This window comes from Podospora anserina, chromosome 7, assembly GCF_000226545.1.
Source record: "Podospora anserina S mat+ genomic DNA chromosome 7, supercontig 1".
Lineage (NCBI taxonomy): Eukaryota > Fungi > Ascomycota > Sordariomycetes > Sordariales > Podosporaceae > Podospora > Podospora anserina.
Window position 1 is genome coordinate 2,276,964 of NW_001914854.1, and position 10,670 is coordinate 2,287,633.

The 10,670-nt window shown below is 55.0% G+C and overlaps 3 protein-coding genes across 3 annotated transcripts, besides 1 other annotated feature; 2 read left to right on the plus strand and 1 right to left on the minus strand.

The window, feature by feature from the left end:
- Window positions 1-259: 259 nt before the first annotated feature.
- PODANS_7_8360 (uncharacterized protein) lies at window positions 260-1,804 on the minus strand (the record flags this gene model as incomplete). The annotated part of the gene is made up of 2 exons (XM_001908161.1): window positions 260-807; window positions 877-1,804. 2 exons carry the CDS (start codon window positions 1,802-1,804, stop codon window positions 260-262), a joined length of 1,476 nt encoding a protein of 491 aa, XP_001908196.1.
- Window positions 1,805-2,083: 279 nt separating this feature from the next.
- Window positions 2,084-4,348, plus strand: PODANS_7_8370 (uncharacterized protein; the record flags this gene model as incomplete). The annotated part of the gene is made up of 2 exons (XM_001908162.1): window positions 2,084-3,889; window positions 3,950-4,348. 2 exons carry the CDS (start codon window positions 2,084-2,086, stop codon window positions 4,346-4,348), a joined length of 2,205 nt encoding a protein of 734 aa, XP_001908197.1.
- A 3,032-nt stretch (window positions 4,349-7,380) lies between these two features.
- On the plus strand, window positions 7,381-10,211 carry PODANS_7_8380 (uncharacterized protein; the record flags this gene model as incomplete). The annotated part of the gene is made up of 3 exons (XM_001908163.1): window positions 7,381-9,570; window positions 9,628-9,727; window positions 9,802-10,211. 3 exons carry the CDS (start codon window positions 7,381-7,383, stop codon window positions 10,209-10,211), a joined length of 2,700 nt encoding a protein of 899 aa, XP_001908198.1.
- Window positions 9,850-10,030: a repeat region (rgion duplique sur le chromosome 4).
- Window positions 10,212-10,670: the final 459 nt, after the last annotated feature.

The window sequence follows — 10,670 nt, forward strand, 5'->3', positions numbered from 1 at the left end:
GAAAATTTGGGCAAGGCGTTTCCGGAAAATCCAGGATACAAATCTTCAAGGGGGGGGGGGGTTCGGGCATGGGCGAGAGCAAGAGGGAAATGATGTTGGCTTACACCCTTTCAAACATCCCAATGCTTCCATACCTTGGCTACAAAACAAAAACCAATAAATAGTCAAAATATCATAGTCACAAATTAATCCTAACAAATGGCCATTCATTACTACTTGAGTATACACGAAAACCACGGGTATCAATTTCGCCTCCTGTCTACAAGTTGAAGCGCGTCCTCTTCTTCTCCATCTTGGCCTTCCACTCCCACTTGAGCGCACCCTCGCCCTCACTCCCCGCCCTGCCGATCCCCTTATCAACCCTACGAAGCTTGAGCGTCATCCTCGGGCCAATCTCCTGAAGACCAGCACGGATGCCCTGCATACCCTCCATCTCCTTGCCCTCTGCCGTGACGACATTCTTTTCCGTGGCTCTAGCTTCACGGAAGACATAACGATGACGGCGGAAGAAAATGTAATCGCGCTGGTTGTGCAGCGTTACGACTTGTCTGCCCTGCAACTCAGGTCTGGCTGGGAAAAGCGTGTTCATCGACTTGGCGGCGAGGAGACCCAGCGGTGTCTTGAAGTTGTTGAGGAGCAGCTCGGGGTAGTGGTTGGTGGCGTTGCCGTGGCCCAACAGAGACTTTCCTGGGAGGTAGTTGCGGATGGAATAGGTGAGGGTAGGTCCTGGCGCGGCATCTTCGCTGTTGAGGTGTACGATGCTCATCTGGTGGGGACGCTTGAGGTCCTCGTGGACGACGACGAGAGCTGTGTAACCACGGTCTGTCGCGTGTTAGCATCCGATCTTACGGGAAAGAGGTAGAGAGGAAAACATACTCTTTGCAAACTTTGCAATTTCCCTGACGCTGTACTTGTGACCCCAGCGGTGACCGCTACGCCTGATATAGGTCGAGTTGGGGAAGATGGCGCCGATCTCCTCGGCCTCCTTGTGTATCGTCGCGTTGAGCGAGGTGGTGACGAGAATCTTGGGCATCGGGGGAGGTTCATCGCTGAAGAGGTGCTCGAACTGCCGCGTAAGAGAATCTGGTGTCAAATCAAGGTTTGTTGATGTCGTCGAAGGGGCAATGCTCGGTTGTCTTTGCGCCCGTTTCCTCTGCAGCTTCTCCTCGCGCTCCTCGTCGTCTTCCCCGTCGTTTTCAGAGTCGGAATCCAACATGCTGTCGGCATCGTCGTCCTTTTCCTCCTCGTCGTCCTTTTCCTCCTCGTCATCCTTCATCGCGGCATCCGCCTCAGCAGCAGCGGCAAGCTCGGCCTGTTCCATGCGACGGCGCTTCAAAGCTGCCAGATCAACCTGTGCCCCCAAGCTATCGTCGTCGACATCGTCCCACACTCTCTTCTTGTCAATACTCGCGGGCTGGTTCTTGGCAAGTCTTTCCTCTCTCAATTCGGGGTTCTTGGCCTCCTCTCTTCTGCGGCGATGGCGCTCTTCGTGACGGGCCTTGTTGGCGATCTTCTTGTCCTCGATGTACATTTGCTTGCGTCTCAATTTGTTGCCCGTTTTCAGGGACAGGGAAGACCCTCCGGAGCGTGAAGACCCCATTTTGGCGATTGTTTGCGGTGGTGGGTGAATTGGTCGAAGAGGTTTTGCGATGGTGACGGCGATGGTTGATTGATAGCGATTGGGAATCTCCAAAAAAAAATTTGGACGGCTGGCTGCAATCGATTGCTGATCCATGCGCTCCGGGGGGGCCCCAGCACTCACTGTTGACGGGCAGCCCACAGGGTTCTCAACGGGTCCGTGCATCGAAATCCAGAAGGCGGGACAGTGAGGGGCACATCTTCTTGGAAATAGCGGTTAATTGAATTTCCGCTGATTCATGCCCCTCCAACCCTGAAGCCCCGGACAGTGTCTCGCCGTAGAATGCATCCACCGTGCCATGGCTGGTGTGGTGCCCTGCTGTGGCAGCCGTTTCCTGGGTTTCATCTATCGGGTCTCGAAAAAAAAAAAAAGAGGAGTGCCTTAGAAAAACGGCCACCGTGACTCACTGAGAGGGGGACGAGGCCAACACTTGCAATTGGGGGAATGAAGCCTCTTCTGTCCCTCATCCTCACCCGCCGCCTGTCTTCACCACTTGTTGCTGGCACTCCACTCCACTCCAACAACAACTATACATCTGTAGTAGCCCCTCTCCGTAGGCTTCACCGTCCAGCCTTTGCCCCCTCTACCCCGCGCCTCAAGTTCCAGATACCGCAGATCAACAAAAAGAAGCCCGAAAAGATGTCGACAGATGCCACCACCCTCAAGGGCCAGCCCCTCGACAGGGCCGCCCTCGACGCCATGCTGAGGCGGCGTCTCTTCTACACTCCCTCGTTCGAAATCTACGGCGGCGTCTCTGGCCTCTACGACTATGGCCCGCCGGGTTGCGCTCTCCAGGCCAATGTCATTGACCTCTGGCGCAAGCACTTTATCCTGGAGGAGGACATGCTCGAGGTGGACTGCACTGTTCTGACCCCCCACGATGTTCTCAAGACCTCCGGCCACGTCGACAAGTTTGCCGACTGGATGTGCAAGGACCCCAAGAACGGCGAGATCCTCCGTGCCGACCACTTCGTCGAGGACATCCTCGAGCAGCGGCTGAAGGGCGACAAGGAGGCCCGCGGCCTGAAGGTGGAGGAGAAGGAAGAGACAGACAAGAAGAAGGCGGCCAAGAAGAAGAAGAACAAGGGCGGTGTTGAGGCCGTCAGGCTTGACGATGCCGTGGTCAAGGAGTACGAGGAGATTCTGGCTCAGATTGACAACTACAACGGTGAGCAGCTGGGCGAGCTGATCAAGAAGCACGATCTCCGGAATCCCGCGACCGGCCTCCAGCCCACGCCTCCCGTCTCCTTCAACCTCATGTTCCAGACCTCAATTGGTCCCAGCAGCAACCTCCCCGGTTACCTGAGACCGGAGACGGCCCAGGGCCAGTTCCTCAACTTTGCCAAGCTCTTGGAGTTCAACACGGGCCAGATGCCGTTCGCCTCTGCCTCCATTGGCAAGTCTTACCGCAACGAAATCTCTCCCCGCGCCGGTCTCCTCCGTGTCCGCGAGTTCTTGATGGCCGAGATTGAGCACTTTGTCGACCCGGAAGGCCACAAGAAGCACGCCCGCTTCCACGAGGTGGCCGACGTCGAGCTCGCCTTCCTCGACCGCCACACTCAGCTCTCCGGGTCAACGGTCGTCAAGAAGCAGACGATCGGTCAGGCCGTCAAGGAGGGCCTCGTCGACAACGAGACCCTCGGCTACTTCCTCGCCCGCATCCTCCTCTTCCTCAAGAAGATTGGCATCGACGAGAAGAAGATCCGCTTCCGCCAGCACATGGACAACGAGATGGCTCACTACGCCTGCGACTGCTGGGATGCTGAGCTTCACACTTCGGCCGGGTGGGTTGAGTGCGTTGGCTGTGCCGACCGCAGCGCGTACGACTTGTCCGTCCACGCCAAGAAGACTGGTGCGCCGCTTGTTGTGCGTCAGCGCCTGGAGGAGCCGATCACTATTGAGGAGTGGGATATTGCGATTGACAAGAAGAACTTTGGTCCTTTTTACAAGAAGGACGGCAAGACGATTGAGAATGCTCTCCTGGCCACCACCCAGGAGCAGCGTGGCGAGCTTGTGAAGCAGCTGGAGGAGAACGGCAAGGTTGTGATTGACGTGCCTGGTGTGAACGACGGCAAGGTGGAGGTTAGCAAGGACTTGCTGGCTATCAAGTGGGTGAAGCGTGTTGAGAACGTTAGGGAGTACACCCCCAACGTGATTGAGCCTTCGTTTGGTATCGGCCGTATTCTGTACTCTCTTATGGAGCACAACTACTGGACCAGAGCCAGTGAGGGTGGTGATGAGGCCCGTGGTGTGAGTTAACTTTTTAACAGTCCGATCTGAGCTCGTGTAAAACTAACTCTGTAACATCAGGTCCTCTCCTTCCCTCCGGCCGTCGCCCCGACCAAGGTCCTCATCGTGCCTCTCTCCTCCAACAAGGACTTTACCCCCGAGGTCCGCAAGCTCTCCCAGAAGCTCAGGTCGGCCGGCGTGTCCAGCCGGATTGACGACTCGTCTGCCAGCATTGGCAAGCGGTACAGCAGAAATGATGAGCTGGGCACTCCGTTTGGTGTCACGGTTGATTTCCAGACTCTGAAGGATGGGACGGTGACGCTGAGAGAGCGGGACAGCACACGGCAGGTGAGGGCGGAGGAGGACAAGATTATTGCGGCGATCAAGGCGCTGGTGGAGGGGACCAAGACGTGGCAGGATGTGGAGGGGGAGTTGCCGATTTTCGAGGGGCAGCAGGAGGTTGAGGTTGTTGTGAGGTAGGGGGTGGCTGAGGAAGAAAAATTGTAAAATAGTTTAAAGGGTTTGATAGTGGGGGGCGGTCAGCAAGCAAAGCAAAGCAAGCAAGCAGGGTTAGATTAGCAAGGTGTTTTAGAGATGGCTGTTGGACACTTTGGAATCTAGATGTTTGTTCTTCTACATCGTAGTACCTGTTTGCTGGTGGTGTAATATGGGACTTGTCTATCTTGGCCTTGGGCCAGAACGGTACTACTAGTGGCAGCTTTTTAGCTATTACTCGACATCGACATGGACACCCAGATGACGTTGCCCGCAAGGAAGAAAGGGAAACAAGCAGAGGTCGAAGCTTTTGCTTTCGAGAGAGGCCGCCAACGGGGCGTTTTAAAAGTCTTGTTTGACAAGGAAACGATTCCCGATCAGCATGAAAAACATGTTTTCTGTTGCATATTCTTTTTCTCTCCCATGTCAAAGCCGGTTGTTTTGGCTATTCCTCTCTTGTTCTTTTCCGCGACAGTTGGGTCGACCCCTTATCTCCACCGGGAGAGGGCATCGTTTCGGTGTTGATCACTTGATGGGAGGAGAGTTGTCAGTTTACCCCTTCTTTTACGGGATGAGATTTCTCTCTTCCGATCCCTGTGGCGGGATGGCGGATGAGACGAGTCAACAACGGGCATGAGTCGTCGGGTTGCGGGAAAGGGTAGGTTCAGGTTTTGGAGGCGGCGGCTAATAAACCACTTGACTCGATGGGGGGAGGGAAGGGTTGGTTATGCTGTTATGATGTGCATTATTCTTTGCTTTTTCTTACGACATGTTGAGCAGCTGGTTTCTCTATCAAAAAGGTTGTTTCTTCACTAGGGCTGGACAGCCTGTAGAATAGCATGACATTTACAATTCACTTTGGATGGTATGTATCTAGCTAACAGTGTCCGTTAGGTGGGTGCTCAAATCATAAACACATACCGATGATGCTTCCCCTGCCTGGGCTATGATCACCACCAAGAGCGTAGGAGGATCCTGAAACGGCGCATACCTTTTTCGCTCAGGCAAAATGCAACGCTGTCACTGGGCCCCGCGATGATGAGAGAGCTTCTGTTCAAGATGAAGGACTGAACCCTTGCCAAGCCGGGCCTTGTCATCGTTTCCAACGGCGGCCGGGGGGGAAGTGCAGCAGATCCTCAAGAAATGGGGTGACTTTGCTTTGTGATCTGCAAGAGGTTCCCAATTAGGCGCTTGGTTCTTTTTTGTTTCTGTGATGGATGAGGTTTATATATGTGTGTGTGTGTGTGTGTGTAATGTCTTCAAGGCGGCTGTTGGTTCACCAACAACAGGCCTGAGTGATATCCGCGTTGGATCTGTCGCTGAAAGGCGGGGGGGGCAAGGAGGTCCCGGAGAAGTTACACATGGTTGGAAAAAAATAAAAGGCTCCAACCTGGCTTGAGTGGGTTGCTTGGGCCGGTGGCCAGGAGGGAGGAGGGGGACCTCCTGAGCTGGGATATAGGTTGTAAGAAGGTAAGGTTGGCAGAGGAGGAACCTGACCTAGGTAGGGCTGCGGCGGGTGAGGTTCTTTCGACGACCCCAAGGCACATTAGATCGAATATACCGGACGTAGGTGTAAAATCTTACCAACTGCATGTTCAGCTTTCTCGGTTATATCCGGCATCAAGGCCGATACATATCATGCCGCCGGCGGGACTTGCAGATATATAGCGTACCTATCTTGGGGAAGAGGTTCTTCAGCAACTGACGGGCTGCTGGGTGAGGTGAAGGGGCCGTGTCTCCATTGTTCCAAAGTCTCAAACATGCAAGCCCGCCATGTGTGTGTGGTGCTCCGAGTGGGAATCGCGCCTAGGGTGGCCAATCCTTTGTGGTCGGGTGCCCCTCAATGTCTCGAAGGGCCGCCAGACCAGGGGTCCTGGGGATAGTCAGATAGCGCTGTACTTGTTTATTATGAAAGAGAAGACGTGTGAATAGAGGTACATGTCTAAGAGCTCTAGCGGCCGAATGGAGTTGGTTTTTTAGAATTGTGAGGGCGAGCGCACTTACCCCCCCCATGCTGCCACAGCGCGTGGTTCCACAGGCACACCCGACTCTCTATCGCACCGTACCTTACCACCACACCTACCGACCTTTGTCTCTTTCGTCTCGTCTGCTGCGACTCCAACTTTGTGAACACGATCCCAGGATCTTTTTTTTTGCCCCTTCCCACCTGGTTCCCCCCGTTGTATCGCACGCAGCATCACTGCTGGGAGCCTTGCCCGAGGAAGCTTTACCGAGTGATCGCCTGGGGGAAGAAGAACAACATCTCGTCACTTACCTCCGCTACCTACTCACTAGCCACCTCAGTGCACGCCCACCCGAAATATACGGCACGGCGCCAGCACAGAACCTCGCCGACTGACTGACCGACTGACCGCCCATCCGTCACCTAGGACTTGGACTTGGACTTGGACTCGGACGTGGACATCTCCACCTTTTCCAACGAGAGAATCCCAGCCAACAACGTCTAGCAAGCAAGCAAGCGACTGCTGTGGACGTCGCAAGTTGTATCCTCTGGGCTGCTTGGCAATAGAATACACCCTTCGGCCTCGCGCTGCGCGGTGCTGCAGTTGCTGCTGCCGGTGGAAGTTGTCTCTCATCTTCATTGCGAAGCATCACGGGTCGTGTTTCGTTGACATCGGTAAGTCCGCACTGTCTTTTTTTCCTCCTGTCTCGACTAGGTTGTTGCCAGCGCCCAGCCTTGCCCCCTTTTCCTACCCTTCCTGACCGTTGGCGATCGCTAAAGAGACCCTGCCTTCAGCCAACGCAAGCCTACATTAACTTTGACGACTTTGACGACGACTTTGACGACGACTCCTGCTTCGAGTCGCTGTAATAATATTCATCGACGACGACATGGCGATGCACAACAGGTATGCATGTTCCACGACGCCACCGCTCATCTGTCCCTCTTTTCTAATCACGGCTCCTCTGCCTGCTGGTGGGTGAGCTGTCCAGGCCCCCGGGCGCGGACACCACACTGTCCACTGTCCACTGTGAGCCACAAGGGCCGGGGTTGCATGGGTGGGAAGCACGTCGGGATCATCTTGTTGCGCTGCCGTTCCCCAGAGAAACACCCTATTAGCGGTGGAGCTTGCGACCTGACCCCGCTGGGCCTGTCTGATTGCTGGCTCCCTGCTCGCCATGGACTCCATCGCCTGTTTTCTTTAATATTAAAAGACCCCGCCAGGGGGGAGGACAAGCAAGCTGATGTTTTTCTCCTATATAGTGTTTACGCGAACGGGCAGTTCATGAACCCAGGGCCTGCCCCCAAACCTCCGTCAGAGAAGCCTCGCCTGGGCCTGATGCCGAATGTCAACCTCCCTGGGTCTATGAGTTCCATGAGCCTGAACTCCCCCGTCCCGAGCAACTACAGCGGATCGACCATAGCCCTCCCCATCTCCCGACAAGGATCCAACACCATGGAAGGCGCCGGAGGACTCGCCATCATCAAGCAGGGCCCTGTTGGCCTTCCCAGCAAGAACCCTTTCCAGCAGTGGAAGCAGAGATACCTGATCCTGCGCAAGGACATTCTGGACTTCCACAAGAACGAGAACGGCAAGCAGCTCTACAAGATTCAACTATCCGATGTTGTAAGTGTTGGCCGAGTCGAAGACGACAACGGCGACCCCGTCTTCGAGATCAAGCGGCACTTGACCAACCAGTACGTCGGGCCGCCAGGCGACGACGACGGAAATGGCATGAGATCACTGCGTGTCTGCGTCAAGAGTGACGATGATTTGTACGAATGGATCGACTGCATCTACGCCCGCTGCCCCGGCGGCGTCAGCAACCCTACCAACTTCTCACACGCCGTACACGTCGGCTTCAACCCTCACACCGGCCAGTTCACCGGGCTTCCGGAAGAATGGACCCGACTACTCAACTCGTCAGCCATCACCAAGGAGGATGTCGAGAGAAACCCCCAGGCCGTGTTTGAGGTCCTCGACTTCTACTCCGACTTGGCCAAGCGCGCCGAGAACCCCGAGGAGTACCCTACACCCATCCAACAGACGCCCTCCCCGAACATGATGCAGAATGATCAGTTTGGCTATCCCAGCAGCGGGAGCTCGATCGCGCCGCCGAGACAGACCAAGCCCATCCAACCACAGCGTAGCCCCGCATCATACTCGACGACCCCGAACGCGCAAATGCGACCGAACGAGCCGCAGCAACCCCCCATGCAGCAGCTCCAGAACGTGTCACCAAATTACATCTCGGCCGATCGCATGCGGGAAGAACAACGATACAGAGAATTGGAACGACAACGAGAACAGTTGAGAGAAAGGGAGGAACAGGCTCGCCGGGAGCAGGAGGCTTATAATGCGTCGCTTCCCAAGACCAAGGTTCCTCTGGCGCAGCAAGAAATCGGTGGTGGCTACGGCGCGCCACCGGCCACCGATAGATTCAACCCATCCCGGGCTGCCCCCAAGGCTCCAGGACAGGGACAGGCCCTCAAGTCACAGAGACCAGCCCCGCCTCCACCAAGCAGCTCTGCTTCTCGCCCTCCCATGCAACAGCAGCCCAGCTCTGGCCAAATCCCGTCCGGCCAACAAAGATTACCACCACGGCCTGATCAGGCTCAACCTTCGCGGTACCAGAATGGCTCGGCGGCTGCCACACGGCAACCACAACCTCAACCTCAGGCTTCTCGCCTGCCCGCCCCCGTGAAGCCCCTGAATGTTGCCAAGCCAAATAATGATGCCGTCAAGGCTGCCGAGGCCGCCCTGACAGCTAAGCCTCCCGCGACAGAGCGCAAGCAGGATGTTCGCATGTCGACCATGTCTGAGAATGAGGTTATGGCCAAGTTGAGGGAAGTTGTGTCCAACCACGATCCCAACCAGCTGTATTCCAAGCAAAAGAAGATTGGCCAGGGTGCGTCCGGGTCCGTCTACGTGGCCAAGATCATCTCGCAACGACCAGGCGCTCCGCAGGTGTCGCAGCTCAAGGCCCGCGGCGGTAGCGACCGTGTCGCTATCAAGCAGATGGATCTGGCTCACCAGCCCCGCAAGGAGTTGATTGTGAACGAGATTCTGGTCATGAAGGAGAACAAGCACGCCAACATTGTCAACTACCTGGATGCCTTCCTTATGGATAACGACAAGGAGCTCTGGGTGGTGATGGAGTACATGGAGGGTGGTGCGTTGACGGATGTTATTGAGAACAACCCTGTTATTACGGAGGAGCAGATTTCTACCATCTGCCTTGAGGTATGTTGACTGATTGGGGAGCATGGAGGGACGGATGAGTGCTAACATGGGATACAGACATGCCAAGGTTTGGATCATTTGCATGCTCAAAACATCATTCACCGCGACATCAAGTCTGACAATGTCCTTTTGGACGCTCGGGGTAACGTCAAGATTAGTATGTTTTTTTTTCCTCTTTCTTTTTCAGTGCTCTTTGTCAGTCAAAGCAATTATGTGCTAACTTTTGTCCAGCTGATTTCGGCTTCTGCGCCAAGCTCACCGAGACCAAGTCCAAGCGAGCGACCATGGTCGGGACGCCTTACTGGATGGCGCCCGAGGTGGTGAAGCAAAAGGAGTACGGGCCCAAGGTGGATATTTGGTCGCTGGGCATCATGGCGATTGAAATGATTGAGAGCGAGCCGCCTTATCTGAACGAGGAGCCGCTCAAGGCGCTGTATCTGATTGCGACGAACGGGACGCCGAGGCTGAAGAAGCCAGAGAAGCTGAGCAAGGAGCTCAAGGCCTTCCTGTCGGTGTGCCTGTGTGTTGACGTCAAGAGCAGGGCGTCGGCGCAGGAGCTGCTGAATCATGACTTTTTGAAGCATGGGTGCCCGCTGGCGAGTCTGAGCGAGCTGTTGGCCTTTAAGAGGGTGGCGAAATGAGTCAATCATGAAATAAGGAAGGGAAAGGTGGGTATTGTTTGTTGAGAGGGAGGATGGGTTAATTAGGAAGGGGGTAATTGGATGTCTTGTTGTCTTTTTGAGACTTGGACGTGTGAGGAGAGCGAGATATGGTTTTTTTTTAATAAGCGGGAATAGGGATGGATGGAAATGGAAAGGGGCCTTTTCGTGGAGGGATATAGAAAGGTCTTTTTTTTGGTGGTGGGGAGGAAGGCGGGCGAATGAGGGAAAATGTGATGGTATAGAAAAGTCGAGGCATATGTTTAGTGATTGAGGAAAGATAAGTGAGCGGAAGAGATATGGAGGAACTTGAGTGAGCGAGTGTTGTAGGAGGATAGCTAAAGATATTGTGTTGCTGTTGTGTGTGTGTGTGCTGTTGTGTGTGTGTGCTGTTGTGTGTGTGTGCTGTTGTGTGTGTGTGCTGTTGAAGTTGGGGGCTTC